This window comes from Syngnathoides biaculeatus, chromosome 23 (genome assembly GCF_019802595.1).
Source record: "Syngnathoides biaculeatus isolate LvHL_M chromosome 23, ASM1980259v1, whole genome shotgun sequence".
NCBI classification, from domain to species: Eukaryota; Metazoa; Chordata; class Actinopteri; order Syngnathiformes; family Syngnathidae; genus Syngnathoides; species Syngnathoides biaculeatus.
Window position 1 is genome coordinate 18205629 of NC_084662.1, and position 12824 is coordinate 18218452.

Genomic DNA, 12824 nt, shown 5'->3' on the forward strand with positions numbered 1-12824 from the left:
CGTTGTAAACAAAAAGTGATGTGGTTTTGTGACGTGGCTGCACGATATCCATGTTTCATGTATGTACAGAGTTGGGGGAATGTTATATTGGTACGTTCCCATCCAAGGGTGGAATTAAACTGTGCAGTGGAAAACTATTTTTGTTTTTCCACTTGTCTCAAAAGGTTGCTGAACAATGCAGGTTGATTTTAGGTGACACAATCTGTTAGGAAACAGTGATCTAGGATATTGTGTTGATTCCTCAAGCCATCTGACTTTATTGAAAGACGACGTTATATTGTCGTCAACAAAATGGATAGAAAGATTGATTGAGTGATGCATCGACAACAAGAAGGACACACAAAGACGTCAGACCTTTATAAAATTTAATGATCAAATTAATTTATGTACACGACAAAGGAAACACCATGATAGTTTAAACATTCTAAATAGTAACATTTTAGAATCCATCTGAAAGTCTGAGATCCAAGAACTGTCCTCAGTCCACCTCTTCGACAGTGGGCCCGTGGGCGCCTGGTTGGGCGCCAGCCCGGGCCTGCGCCCCGCAGGTTCCCGCAGGCCCTGCCCCCTGATACAACTTGCTGATGATTGGCTGACACACTCGTTCCAGTTCCTTTTGCTTGTGTTGGAACTCCTCTTTGTCTGCCAACTGGTTGTTCTCCAGCCAGCTGAGGGTCTCCTCACACTTGTCCGTCAGAGTCTTCTTGTCCTCCACGCTCAACTTGGCCGCCAGCTTCTCGTCGTGCACGCTGCTCTTCACATTAAAGGCGAAGGATTCCAGAGCATTCTTGGCAGCGATCCTTTCCCGCTGCAATTCGTCTTCAGCTTTGTACTTTTGGGCATCGTCCACCATCTTCTCGATCTCGTCTTTGCTCAGACGACCTTTGTCGTTGGTGATGGTGATCTTGTTCTCCTTCCCCGTGCTTTTGTCCACCGCAGACACATTCAAGATGCCATTGGCGTCCACGTCGAAGGTGACTTCGATCTGCGGCACGCCCCTTGGAGCCGGGGGGATTCCGCTCAGCTCAAACCTTCCGAGCAGGTTGTTGTCCTTAGTCATGGCTCTCTCGCCCTCCAAGACCTGGATGAGGACGCCAGGCTGGTTGTCGGAGTAGGTGCTGAAGATCTGCGTCTGCTTGGTGGGGATGGTGGTGTTGCGTTTGATGAGCGGCGTCATGACTCCTCCGGCGGTCTCGATGCCCAGCGACAGAGGTGCCACATCCAGCAGCAGCAGGTCCTGGACGTTGCCAGAGGTGTCCCCTGTGAGGATGGCAGCCTGGACGGCGGCACCGTAAGCAACGGCCTCGTCGGGGTTAATGCTCTTGTTCAGCTCCCTGCCGTTGAAGAAGTCCTGCAGGAGCTTCTGGATTCTGGGAATCCGCGTGGAGCCGCCGACCAGGACCACGTCCTGGATCTTGCCCTTGTCCATCTTGGCATCCCTCAAGGCTTTCTCAACCGGCTCCAGAGTTCCCCTGAACAGGTCGGAGCACAGCTCCTCAAAGCGAGCTCTGGTGATGGAGGTGTAGAAGTCGACGCCCTCAAAGAGGGAATCGATCTCGATGTTGGCCTGGGAGCTGGAGGACAGCGTCCTCTTGGCCCTCTCACAGGCGGTGCGCAGCCTCCTCAAGGCCCTCTTGTTCTGACTGATGTCCTTCTTGTGCTTCCTCTTAAACTCGGCCACAAAGTGATCCACCATGCGGTTGTCAAAGTCCTCTCCGCCCAAATGCGTGTCTCCGGCGGTGGCCTTGACCTCGAAGATGCCGTCCTCGATGGTCAGGATGGACACATCGAAGGTGCCGCCACCCAGGTCAAAGATGAGGACGTTGCGTTCTCCCGACTTGCCTTTGTCCAGACCGTAGGCGATGGCGGCCGCTGTGGGCTCATTGATGATTCTTAGGATGTTCAGTCCAGCGATGACGCCTGCGTCTTTGGTGGCCTGGCGCTGAGAGTCGTTAAAGTAGGCGGGCACCGTGACCACGGCGCTGGACACCTGCTGACCCAGGTAGGCTTCAGCCGTCTCCTTCATTTTAACCAGCACCATAGAGGAGATCTCCTCTGGGTAAAAGGACTTGTCCTCCCCTTTGTGTTGCACCTGGATTTTGGCCTTGCCTCCGTCGGCGACCACCTTGAAGGGCCAGTGCTTCCTGTCGGCTTGCACCACCGGATCGTCAAACTTCCTTCCGATCAGCCGTTTGGCGTCAAACACGGTGTTGCTGGGGTTCAACGCCACCTGGTTCTTGGCGGCGTCACCGATGAGCCTCTCGGTGTCAGTGAACGCCACATAGCTGGGCGTGGTCCTGTTGCCCTGGTCGTTTGCGATGATCTCCACTTTGCCGTGCTGGAAAACACCCACGCACGAATACGTGGTGCCCAGATCGATGCCGATGGCGACACCTTTCGCTGAGGCCATTTTCTTTGTTCAGCTGTCAAGATGATTGTCTGTGTGGAAAAAGATATTACAGCAACATGTTAAACATCAGTCTTCCATCCATTTTTTTTTTTGTCCTGTTTCTCAATTTCAGGGTCGAAGGTGAGCTGGAGGCAATCACCGCTGCCTTTGAGTGAGAAGTGTAGTACACTCGAGACTAATCAATAATTCATTGGGTGGAGTTGGACATTCTGACATGAACACTTACGGACAATTTAAATCCTTCAGTACACTTACATGCGTGTTTTTGAAATGTGAGAAGACACCTTACAGCCCCCCAAAAATAATCTTAAAAATTCAAACATGCCGAACATCCTCCAACATAAGAAGGCATCCAGTGTGATGCCTTCAAAATATAAGGCAACACGCTTTAAAGTTAATTGGATTGCAAAATTATTAGATAGCGTTCATAAAGTGGGTATTGTATTGAATAAAAGCATCAACTTACACTTCAATGCGTTCTGCGAGTTCTGTGAGGGCTGCGGATGTAAATCTCTTGTGAGTCTTCTTCCCTCTCGGTTCTGGTTCTGGTTCTTGTTCTGGTTCTTGTTCTTGTGTCTGCTCCTGGCTCTCAGCTGCTTTTATAGTCTCGAGCTGTCATTCTGGACAATTCCAGACGTTTCTCACTTAAGCGTTGTTAACGACAAAAAAACTTCCTGTTATTATTTCAAAGTAAGACAACTCTGGGAGGATTTCATGACTGGTAAAGCTGACGAAGTGACTGTTCTCTTATTGCGAAAGCAAAATCGGATTACAACACTATCCACTGACGTTAACTTTATCCAGAACACTCTGGAACCACCGAGAAGAAGTGAGAAAAACCAGTCAAGTCTCGACGGGGGTTTAGTGTGTGGAGGACGTCATTCATTTATTAAGAGGCTTATACAATACAAAGACGTGTGTTTATAAATGTTGTGGCATTTTTACATTATTTTCTATCAACCACTTAAATTATAAACGAAGTGTAATGATGCGTAACTACGAGTTCAATTAATAAACCAAGCACATAAAGTGTTCTAACATTAAAATGCCAATGTAATTTTTACCGTCGGCCACCTCATTTGGGTATGAATGTAAAATTGCCTCATGTTATGAAACACAGGGAATTGGTGAATAACTTATGAAATCACGTGTCAAGGAAAAAATAGTACAATCCAAAGATTTAATGTAAAACTTGGTTTGGTCACAACAACACAACAATTAAAAAAAAATGCTGATATAATTTGCAAAATCAGTGCAGATTATTAGCAAGGAACATAGTGTGAATGATAGACACGTGTGTTACCAGGTCAAATTGTGTATTAGTTGGAGTGCCTGTGTAACAACACATTTTTTAGTTGGTAATCTTCAACCATCCTGTTTCTATCTGTTTTTTATGTATCTGTTAATCTTAATGGTAATGCTTTTTTTCATGTCACATAGTGGCTACACATCAGTCGAGTCACATTTAAAAAGGATATTTTTTTGATATTTGAGGATCATGGGCATGACTCTGTGACAAGCCGAATTGACTCCCAAGTTTCCAATGTCATCTATTTTCGTTGTGTAGGAGCTTGAGCGAACAGTCAAAAGTTTATACGCAGGTTTTTCTGTTATTCCATCAGAACAAAAGGAGATCATCACAAAAAAAAAGTCCCAGTGCCACATCTTCCTTGAAACAGACACAATGCAGAAGACCACCCGTCACATGGGATTTATGTGAAACGGACTCATTCCATGATGTGGGGATGAGGCTGAATCTGGGCCTGAGTTTGAAATCTGTGGTGTATTGTGTGGCGATTTTTAGTGGACCTTATATTTCACTCATCTTCAGTCAGAATCAGTTTTAATGGACAAGTTTGTAACAGCACACAAGGAATTTGTCTCCGGCAGTTGGTGCCGCCCCGGTATGAAATTTATGCTAACTGATTAAATAATGACTTAATTGCAAGGGGGGAAATGTGCTTGAAAGTCTGATATCTTTGATTTGCATTGATCAGTTGTGGCTACTTGACAAAAAGGAATGAAGAGCTGGTTGCCAGGATGTGGAAGGTCCGAAAGGACCCTGCCCGCTCTGGTCCTGGTTCAAGTAGCGGGCAAGTTCTCAATGGTAGGTTAGGTGGTGCGGACGATCCGTTCAGCGGTTTTTATTGTCCGTTATGGTCGGAGTTTGTCCTTTTCTGTGGCAGCCCCAAACCAGACTGTGATGGAGCTACACTGTACAAACTGGTGGAGTTGGAGTTGGGGTGAAGCAGTCTTTGATGTACTTGAGAACCAGCCTCTCAAAGCACTTCACAATGACAGGCGTGAGGGCGACAGGGTGATTATCATTGAGGCTAGTTGAGGATTTCTTTTTGGCGATGGGTATGATTGTCGTAGATTTCAAACAAGTGGGGATGACTGCTTGGGTCAGTGAGAGGACAAAGATCTATGGAAAATGCTGAACAGCTTGTGGGCAGGTACTCCGTATCGCTTTTGTTTAACTGAATCAGACATACTGCGGACCTTGAGAGTTTCCTGCCCTTTTTTGTTAGTTTTACAACAAAGCTGTCTATCGTGCAAGTAAAACAAATAGAAAATAACAAAACTGTGTTTCAAATCTAAAATATTGATTCATGAACACACACTTAAACGCAATAAAATGAGGTTAAGTTTTGGAGTTTGTATTATTCACTGTACACGGTACTGACTTCCCCTTTTACAACAAATGAAGTCAATATTGTCTCCAAACCTCAGTTATCAGCCAGCCAGTCACGGGGCATGTATTATTGTATAATAGTATTGTAGTATCTAATGATGTAAAAGATTAAAAATAGATTAAAAATATCATCTACATGAGCTACTTTTTTATATGTGATATGAGTATTTTGGAATTTGCATCCATGTGGACTCAGGGAAAAAGGGTTTCCTCAGTTTTTTTAGTGGAGTTCATCTGTCACAGTCTGGTTTGCTGCTGCCAAAACGTTAAAACTGATTGACAATCAAGACTACTGAAAAGATTTGTTGGTCCACACCTACCTACCCTTGAATACTTTCTCACTCCCAGAACTCAGAAAAGCATGTTCAAAATCTTCTTGGACCCTCCACATCCTGATCAGCAGCAAAAAAACAATTAAATAAGTCATTCAATTGTAAACTGAGGGCACCAATAAAATGCATGATAATCAGTATGGAGGATTTGCATGTGGCGTCACAAGACCACGTTCATTTGTTTCTTCAACCATATTAGTAGGCACCCTTCTGCAGAAGACTCCAGACGCACAAGCGTAGGTTTTGGTTGTTTGCTTACGCTTTTGTTTCTTTTTGTTTCTACATAATGGAGAGCACAAGGAAATGCTGTGATGAATTTTCTTTGTCTGACAACAGCAAACATCTGGATTAGCAGTCAAAGGCCCGTTATGTGGGCAAAAAACAGTCAATAGGGAGCAATCCATACAGAATATCGATAGAGAACTTTTCTTCTGTTTTGAGTGCTGCCAATTATCCAAACATCTGTTATCCGGACATATACAACAATATTATACATAATCCTTCCCCAGACAGGGGTGTGGAATTAAAAGCCTAGAAAAGTCTGGATGCATACAAATACTTCACCACGGGTTTTGTAAACATATTCATAGTCGCCTTTATCCAAGAAGCTCGATCCTTTGTTCTCACTGCCACTGTCAACATTTTTTACACACTTGTGTGTTCACTGTCTTGATTCCAGATTGAAGGTAGATCCGCATGTAGCTGCAAACATATCTTCTTCTTCTTTCTTTCGGCTTGTCCCTTTCGGGGTCGCCACAGCGTGTCATCTCAGATGAACGCACATATATATTTGGCACAATTTTTACACCGGATGCCCTTCCTGACGCAACCCTTCTCAGGGAGTGGAGGCCCCAGTGGGATACGAACCCACAACCCCTGGTTTACCAAACCAGTGCTCTAACCACTGAGCTACAGGGCCTCAGCTGCAAACATATACTCTAAGATAAAATCATTATATCATGAAATGTAAACAAACTCTACAAGGTCTTGCCGAGATGTGCTTACTTTTGAGAAAGTGATCACTACAAACACAGCTGGTACTTGAGGCTGCTAACCCTCCTGTCTTTGTGGGTGCGCAAGAATTCAATGAAAATACTTTTTCGTTGTTTTATCTTGTCGCCACACAAGTGACTGCCATTATTATATTACACCCTGTATTAAACAGAGAAAACAGATCGTTTTATGAATGTCTTCACTGTGAAAAGACAACAAGCGTCTCCTTCCAAAGCTTGCATACCAATACAGCGTCGTAAACATAAAGTCATGCGATTATGAGGCGTAGCTGCAAAACCTTCATCCAAGATGTTTCATGTATGTACACAGTTGAGGGAATTTGATATTAGTGGGTTCTCCTCCAAGGGTGGAATTTAAAAAACTGCAGTGGAAAACTATTGCTTTTCCGCCTCTCACAAAATATCGCTGAACAATGCAGGTTGATTTTAGATGACACAATCCGTTAGAAAACAGTGATCTAGGATATTGTGTTGATTCCTCAAGCCAACTGACTTGTGACATTGTGGTAAACAAAATGGATTGAAAGACTGATTGAGTGACGCATCATCAACAACAACAACAGCACGCAAAGACTTTTATGGACACATGTCAGACTTTTATAGAATTCAAATTAATTTATGTACGTGACACAGGAAACACTATGAAAGTTTAAACAATCCATCTGAAAGTCTGAGATGCAAGAAATGTCCTCAGTCCACCTCTTCAATTGTGGGTCCCTGGGCGCATTGTTGGGCACCAGCCCGGGCCTGTGCCCCGCAGGTTCCCGCAGGCCCTGCCCCCTGATACAACTTGCTGATGATTGGCTGACACACTCGTTCCAGTTCCTTTTGCTTGTGTTGGACCTCCTCTTTGTCTGCCAACTGGTTGTTCTCCAGCCAGCTGAGGGTCTCCTCACACTTGTCCGTCAGAGTCTTCTTGTCCTCCACGCTCAACTTGGCCGCCAGCTTCTCGTCGTGCACGCTGCTCTTCACATTAAAGGCGAAGGATTCCAGAGCATTCTTGGCAGCGATCCTTTCCCGCTGCAATTCGTCTTCAGCTTTGTACTTTTGGGCATCGTCCACCATCTTCTCGATCTCGTCTTTGCTCAGACGACCTTTGTCGTTGGTGATGGTGATCTTGTTCTCCTTCCCCGTGCTTTTGTCCACCGCAGACACATTCAAGATGCCATTGGCGTCCACGTCGAAGGTGACTTCGATCTGCGGCACGCCCCTAGGAGCCGGGGGGATTCCGCTCAGCTCAAACCTTCCGAGCAGGTTGTTGTCCTTAGTCATGGCTCTCTCGCCCTCCAAGACCTGGATGAGGACGCCAGGCTGGTTGTCGGAGTAGGTGCTGAAGATCTGTGTCTGCTTGGTCGGGATGGTGGTGTTACGTTTGATGAGCGGCGTCATGACTCCTCCGGCGGTCTCGATGCCCAGCGGCAGAGGTGCCACATCCAGCAGCAGCAGGTCCTGGACGTTGCCAGAGGTGTCCCCTGTGAGGATGGCGGCCTGGACGGCGGCGCCGTAAGCAACGGCCTCGTCGGGGTTAATGCTCTTGTTCAACTCCCTGCCGTTGAAGAAGTCCTGCAGGAGCTTCTGGATTCTGGGAATCCGCGTGGAGCCGCCGACCAGGACCACGTCCTGGATCTTCCCCTTGTCCATTTTGGCATCCCCCAAGGCTTTCTCAACCGGTTCCAGAGTTCCCCTGAACAGGTCGGAGCACAGCTCCTCAAAGCGAGCTCTGGTGATGGAGGTGTAGAAGTCGACGCCCTCAAAGAGGGAATCGATCTCGATGTTGGCGCAGCCTCCTCAAGGCCCTCTTGTTCTGACTGATGTCCTTCTTGTGCTTCCTCTTGAACTCGGCCACAAAGTGATCCACCATGCGGTTGTCAAAGTCCTCTCCGCCCAAATGCGTGTCTCCGGCAGTGGCCTTGACCTCGAAGATGCCGTCCTCGATGGTCAGGATGGACACATCGAAGGTGCCGCCACCCAGGTCAAAGATGAGGACGTTGCGTTTTCCCGACTTGCCTTTATCCAGACCGTAGGGTGTTCAGTCCAGCGATGACGCCTGCGTCTTTGGTGGCCTGGCGCTGAGAGTCGTTAAAATAGGCGGGCACCGTGACCACGGCGTTGGACACCTGCTGACCCAGGTAGGCTTCGGCCGTCTCCTTCATTTTAACCAACACCATGGATGAGATATCCTCAGGGTTGAAGGACTTGTCCTCCCCTTTGTGTTGCACCTGGATTTTGGCCTTGCCTCCGTCGGCGACCAGCTTGAAGGGCCAGTGCTTTCTGTCGGCTTGCAACACTGGATCATCAAACTTCCTTCCGATCAGCCGCTTGGCATCAAACACGGTGTTGCTGGGGTTCAACGCCACCTGGTTCTTGGCGGCGTCACCGATGAGCCTCTCGGTGTCAGTGAACGCCACATAGCTGGGCGTGGTCCTGTTGCCCTGGTCGTTTGCGATGATCTCCACTTTGCCGTGCTGGAAAACACCCACGCAGGAATACGTGGTGCCCAGGTCGATGCCAATGGCGACACCTTTCGCTGAGGCCATTTTCTTTGTTTGGCTGTCAAGATGCTTGTCTGCGTGGAGAAAGATATTACAGCAACATATTAAACATCATTCTTCCATCCATTTTTCTGTGTGTATCCATTTGAGGTTCAAATGTGAGCTGGAGGCAATCACAGCTGCCTTTGAGTGAGAAGTGGGGTACACTCAGGACTGATCTCCAGTAATTAATTGGGTAGTGATCGACAAGCTGCTATTAACATTTGTGAAGAATTTCACTACACCTAGATGCATGTTTTTGATATGTGAGAAGACACCTTAGAGCACACAAAAAAAAATTCTTAAAAATTCAAACATGCCGAGCATCCTCCAACATAAGAAGGCATTTGGTGTGATGCCTTCAAAATATAAGGCAACAAACTGAAAGTTCTTTGGATTGCGTAGATATTAGATAGCATTAATAAAGTGGATATTGCATTGAATAAAAGCGTCAACTTACACTTAAATGCGCTCTGCGAGTTCTCTGGTTGTAAATCTCTTGTGACTCTTCTCTCTCGGTTCTTGTTCTTGTGTCTGCTCCTGCCTCTCTCAGCTGTTTTTATAGTTGCCGAGCTGTCATTCTGGACACGTCCAGACGTTTCTGTGTCATTTATCACAAATACAACTTTTGTTGATATTTCAAAAATAAAAGGTTTCGGGTAAGGATTTCATCAACGCTACTGCTGATGAAGTGAAGTTGCATTTATTGTGAAGGTAAAGTCGGATCACAAAACTATGCACTGACGTAAACTTTAGCCAGAACACTCTGAAATGGTAGAGAAGAAGCGAGAAAAACTAGTTAAGTCTCGACGAAAGCTTATTTATTTTGTGGGTCACGTCATTCTTTGATCGGGACAGTTATGAAATACAAAAATGTGTTATTATTTAATGTTGTGTTCTTTATTTTAGATTATTTTCTATCAACTACTGAAATTATAAACTCGGTATGGTGACGTGTAACTACTAAATACTTGCAATAGCTCACCTTCATTGAAAATGAAGACAATTTGTTAATTTAAGTCCAGGTTATTCGCAAGAAAAATGGCATAAACGAAAGTTATACGTGATTTGTTTCAGCAAGGCTCATTACATGATTTGGGGATGGTGATGGATCCGGGCCTGCATTTGATGCCTGTAGTGGACTATCCTGGGGATTTTTTGGGGATGTTATATTTCACTCATCTTCATTACATTAATTTTCTCTCATGCTCAATCCACACGAGGGTCTATAGTGGCTGAGCAAATCCTCAGGACTAAATGAAGGTGCTCGTCAGTAAGACGAACTCCAGTGTGGTGTTTTTCTTATCTTCATCAAAGAGAAGAGTTTTTTTGCAGAGATAGGTGCTGCTGAACATTAACAGTATTTGAGCATTTTTGAGTAGAGAAGAGTTTGAGAAGATGGTGGATGATGCCCAAAAGTACAAAGCTGAAGACGAACTGCAGAGCGGAAGGATCGCTGCCAAGAATGCTCTGGAATCCTACGTCTTTAGTGTGAAGAGAATCGTGCAGCACGAGAAGTTAGCCGCCAATTTGAGCGTGGAGGACAAGAAGACCGATGGACAAGTGTGAGGAGACCCTCAGATGGCTGGAGAACAGCCAGTTGGCAGACAAAGACGAGTTCCAACAGAAGCAAAAGGAGCTGGAACGTGTGTGTCAGCCAATCATTAGCAAGTTGTATCAGGGGGCGGGACCTGTGGGAAGCTGTGGGCTGCAGGCCTGGGCTGGTGCAACCTGATTACCACCATACTTCTTGTATCAAAAAATAATTTAAATAGAATCTCTCAGAGAACATGAAATAGCCTTCAAGTCCTCAAGAACCAATGCATAATGCCACGATCCAAAGAAATTCAAGAGAAAATGAGGAAAAAAAGTGATTAAAATCCATCATTCTGGAAAAGATCACAAATCCATTTCCAAGGTTTTGGTGCTCCAGTGAACCACAGTCAGAGCCATTATACACAAATGCTGAAAACTGGGAACAGTGGAAAATCTTCCCAGGAGTGGATAACCAAATAAAATTTCTCCCACAATGCGATGACGACTCATCCAAGTAACAACATAACCTCGGTCAACATCTAGTGACCTGCAGGCCTCAGTGGCCTCAGTTATGGTCAGTGTTCATGACGTGACCATAAGAAAGACACTGACCAAAAATGGCATCCATGGGAGAGTTCCCAGGCAAATCCCCCTGCTGTCACCGAAGAATATTTTTGTCATTTGCCAAAAAACATCTTGATCGTTGCCACTTTTGGAGAAACATTCTCTGCACTGAAAAGTCAAAAATGTAACTTTTTGGAAGATATGCAGCCCATTAAATCTGGCATAAGAAGGCACAGCATTTGATAAAAATAACTTTCTGGAAACAGTAAAGTATGGTGGTGGAAGTGTGCTGGTTTGAGCTGCTTTGCTATCTTAGGATCAGGACCATTTGCAGTGATTGATGGAACAATTAATTCCGCTTTGTACCAGATAATCCTGAAGGAGAACCTCAGGCCATTGGTTCAAGCCTCAAGCACACTTGGATCACTTCACAGCACAAGGATCCAAAACACCAGCAAGTCCACCTCTGAATGTCTCCCCCCCCAAAAAAAAAAAAAGGTTTACCAGTAGGCGAGTCAAAATCTAGATTTAAATCCAATTGAGATGCTCTGGTGTGAATTTAAACAGACTGTTCATGCGAAAAAAATGTCCCAATATGACAGAGTTGAACCATTTCTACAAACAAAAGTGGGACAAAGTTCCTCCAGAGGAATATGAAAGACTCAGGATCAATTATCGCAAAACACTTGAGTTCAGTTTTTGCTGCCACGGGTGCCACAACCAAAAATTATGTTCAGGGGTCAATTACATTTTCACAGGATGTCAGAATGGTTCTGATTTTTTGTTTTTTTGTTTTTTTGGTGCTCTAATCAATTGAATTGTCTTTTGAAAGCTGAATTTTGTATTTCTTTGCATTGTCTTTGAGTGATATTAAAATTGGCTTGATGATTTGAAAACTTTGTGTGTGATAGATATGCAAAAAAAAAAAAAGAAAAAACAGAACTCAAATACTTTTTCACAACACTTTATTGACTTTCCACTTTACAACAAATCCAGTAACTATCCGCTCCAAATTTCAATTGTCAACACCCTTGACTGCAAATAAAATCAGTTTTGACATTGAAAAAAAAATTCACACCAACCAGTCACGGGGCACATGTATTATTGTATAGTAGGATTACAGTATCCAAATATCTTAAAGATAAAAAATGTTAAAAATATATATTTTTTTTATTTACAAAACATGGGTGGAAATAAAAGTCTCAAGTCCATTGTGGTCTAAAGACCCAGAACGATGTGTGTGGTGATCAATGTGCAAAATGTTGAAAGCACAGTACTGAGTTGAGGGAATGGGACATGAGCTGAATCCGTGCGGACTCGGGGAGGAAAGGGTTTCCGGTCTTTCGACAGACTTTATCCATCACAGTCTAGTTTGGTGCTGCCAAAAAGTAAAACCTCTGATTGCAATGGACAATCAGGGCTACTGAAAAACATCTCTTTGTACACCCGTACCTACCCTTGAGGACTTGCACACTGCTAGAACGGAAAAAAAAAGCGCATAGAAAATCTTCTTGGACCCTCCACATCCTAATCCGCAGCATGAAAAAAAAATTAAGTCTTTCAAAGTGTAAACTGAGGGCACCAATAAGATGCATGGTAATAAATGTGCAAAATGTTTCATGTACGTACAGAGTTGAGGGAATGTGATATTAGTGCGTTCCCCTCCAAGGGTGGAATTTAAAAAAAAACTGTGCAGTGGAAAAGTATTTTGTTTTTCCACCTGTCACTTAAAGTTGCTGTCAC

The 12824-nt window shown here is 44.8% G+C and overlaps 1 protein-coding gene and 2 pseudogenes across 1 annotated transcript; 1 reads left to right on the top strand and 2 right to left on the bottom strand.

Annotated features, from left to right (window-relative positions):
• Positions 1-359: 359 nt before the first annotated feature.
• Positions 360-3016, bottom strand: LOC133496273 (heat shock 70 kDa protein 1). The gene is made up of 2 exons (XM_061811647.1): positions 2877-3016; positions 360-2439 (listed from the first exon to the last, which is right to left on the bottom strand). The coding sequence occupies exon 2, from the start codon at positions 2408-2410 to the stop codon at positions 479-481; it is 1932 nt and encodes a 643-aa protein (XP_061667631.1). The 5' UTR covers positions 2411-2439; positions 2877-3016; the 3' UTR covers positions 360-478.
• A 4124-nt stretch (positions 3017-7140) lies between these two features.
• LOC133496304 (heat shock 70 kDa protein 1-like) lies at positions 7141-9518 on the bottom strand (annotated as a pseudogene).
• A 720-nt stretch (positions 9519-10238) lies between these two features.
• LOC133496988 (heat shock 70 kDa protein 1-like) lies at positions 10239-10716 on the top strand (annotated as a pseudogene).
• The last annotated feature ends 2108 nt before the right edge of the window (positions 10717-12824 follow it).

Bases quoted from the DNA above. Each gene is read 5' to 3' on its own strand.
- LOC133496273 (XM_061811647.1), bottom strand. From the start codon at position 2,410: ATGGCCTCAGCGAAAGGTGTCGCCATCGGCATCGATCTGGGCACCACG.